This window comes from Galeopterus variegatus, unplaced genomic scaffold (assembly GCF_000696425.1).
Source record: "Galeopterus variegatus unplaced genomic scaffold, G_variegatus-3.0.2 Scaffold6480, whole genome shotgun sequence".
In the NCBI taxonomy this organism is placed as follows: Eukaryota; Metazoa; Chordata; class Mammalia; order Dermoptera; family Cynocephalidae; genus Galeopterus; species Galeopterus variegatus.
In genome coordinates, this window is record NW_007732591.1 from 50,331 (window position 1) to 52,924 (window position 2,594).

A 2,594-nucleotide genomic window follows, 5' to 3' on the forward strand; every position below is an offset into this window, starting at 1 on the left:
CCACCTCTACTCTCTTCCTTCACTTATGTGTAATTTAGCTTATATAGCTTTTAATATTTCTTCCTCACCCTGGAGTTGATCAGCAAGCAAGAACTCTTCAGGGAGGGGTTGTATGTGGAGGGTGTGTCTGAAGATATGCCCAGAAGCAATCTGCCATGCTAACCAAGTGTCCAGTTTCAAGACAGTCTCTGCCCTCAAGTAGCTAAGTAGCTAATGATCGGAGAGTAAAAGGAATGATCAATAAGTACGGTGGGAAAAGCAACATACCAGAGCATATAATTAGATGTTGGGTGGTGTTATACGCATTCTGGGTAAAAATAGGGGTTCTGAGATGGGCGAGATCAGCATGGAGTTGAGCCTAAAGGTGGGACTGGACCTGGATGATAAATTAACTAATCAATAAGTATTTGTGGCGCTTCCTAACACGGCTTCTTTCCGGTGGCCATTCCGTGTAAGCATTTTATGTATGCATTTTTCTGGGGCAAGACTCTATTATTTTCATCACAGTCTCATTCCTTTATAGTCATTACTCCCTTTATCTGGGTAACATAAGGAACAATCATATGGGCATATGAACAATCATAGTGGGCAGCTAAAAGCTCTTTGAACATCACTAAGAGGTGGTTTCGGATCCGGAAGAGGTCTCTGAGGTCCCTGAAGACTAAAACCCGCGTGTCCGTGGTCCCAAGGGGCCCGACACTCCTCCAGCTTCACAGTCCGGGGAGAGTGTGGTTCCGGACACCTGCTCCCGGGCAGCTCCACCGAGCCTCAGCCTATAGGCCAGCCCCGGTTCTTGTTACCCCGGCTCAGGCCATTTGTCGTCACTCCGCCCACCGCTCCTCTCTGCCTCCTCCCCCATCCTCCCCCTTCCGCATGCCGCCATTTCCGACTACGCCTCCCGCTTAGTTGGGCCCTCCTCGGCTTCCGTCCCAGATGATCCCCCCCCGAAGTTGCCACCGCCTCCTCCATCTCCCGGAGCTGGAGCCGCCTCCTCGGCCAGTGGCGTAGCCGACTCGGGGTCGGGGCCAGCCGGATAGGAGCGGAGGTCCAGAGGCCAGTCTGGACCCGAGCGGGGGGCCATGGAGAAAGCGGCCCGAGGCGCTCTTCACACCAACTAGCTCGGGCCCGTTGCGGCTACAGGCGCCATGGATCGAGCCCCCACAGACCAGGTACGCAGGCTCGGGCTGGGCCTGCCGGGCTGGGGATTGGGGGTCGCCGCTTCTTTCCAGGCCGGGCCCAGGACCCCGAGCGTCGGGCCCGAGCGGCCGGAGTCCTCGGGTTCCTTCCGGCACAAACACCCTTCGCCGGGGAGCCTGGCAGCGCCCCGCTTTCCTGTGTTGTTCCAGCTGCTGCCTCGGGCTTGGGGGCTTTTCCAGCCCTGGTTATCCTCGGACTGGGGGCTCGCCGTTGCCTCTCCTCCCCGGCTTGGTGAAAGGGGCCAGAGGCTCCAAGTTGTCCATGCTCTCCTCAGAGGAAGGTTTAAAACTTGCAACGAATTCCCCTCCTCCCCCCTTCCCTTCAGTTCTGGAATGTGTTTTCAAGGTGGAAAGGCCTTTGAAGGCTTCTTACCCATAAAGACAGAATGTGTTAGCTACAGATGAAGGGGGATCATGGGCCCAAAGATCTGCGTTCAACTGAACGAAGCATGGTTTTTGCAGTGGCTTTTGTGAGGTCTTATTTTAAAAGATGATACTACGGTTTCCCCTTGTCTTTCTATCCAGTTATTTTGCAGAAATTGTAATTAGTGTTTTTCAAAAATTGAGCTTATATTTTAAGGGTGTAGGAGCATGAGTTCATTTCCGAGCCCGTTTTCATATTCTCAAAGTAGTCCCATTAGTGTTCTATTTTGTTTTTAATTGCTTCAAATTCTTGATTATTTATGCTAGTAGGTACAGGGAGGCAGGGATAATGACAATATGAAGAATAATCTAAAATGATAGTTTTTTCCCCCAGTGTTTTCTATGTTAAGATCTCTACTACGAAACGGCTTAATTTGAAGTCTGTTTATTCACTCTTCAATCCCTCTTCAAAGCCATTGCCTCGTGATGAACTAGGCAGATAGATCAAGGAAGAGAGACTAGTGATTTGCCTATTAATTTTACAAATGGATAATTAGCACCGGAATAAATGAGCCAAGAGTTCCCAAATTCCTGTATATGTCTATGTGTAGTTAGAGCCAGTTTTGATTTTGAAGTCATACTTTTAACAGGAAAAGCACAGCTTCCTTCCTAATTGTGTATATTTGTTTCTACACAAACTTTAATTTTTTTTTTTTAAAAAAGCTTTACATTAATATAACTCTGAAAACACAAATGAGTTTTAAAAAACAATACGTGGAAATACCAAGCAAAACTGATGTGGAGCCTATATCCAATTTAATTTTTAAAAAAATTTTGAAGGTATGTATCAAAAATAGCTGACATTTCAAAGCCTGCCAAGTGAACAGGAAATTTCCTTGGACCATTTCCTTGTATGTGTATTACTAATGAAGGGGTTCAACATTTTGGTCCTTCATCCAGGTGCCGGAACTATAACCAGTAATGCTACCATGTGTATATTTATAGTTCCTTTCATCTTAGAAGAAATGTAATTAA

At 47.5% G+C, this 2,594-nt stretch overlaps 1 protein-coding gene across 2 annotated transcripts in view; it reads left to right on the forward strand.

Annotated features, from left to right (window-relative positions):
• Positions 1–1,007: 1,007 nt before the first annotated feature.
• The window catches only part of SECISBP2L (SECIS binding protein 2-like), a 50,679-nt gene continuing 49,092 nt past the window's right edge, over positions 1,008–2,594 (forward strand). For both annotated transcript variants that reach the window (XM_008590940.1, XM_008590941.1), the window contains exon 1: positions 1,008–1,169. In XM_008590940.1, the coding sequence (XP_008589162.1) occupies positions 1,146–1,169 (24 nt within the window). In that variant the 5' untranslated portion in view covers positions 1,008–1,145. The remainder of the gene's footprint in view (positions 1,170–2,594) is intronic.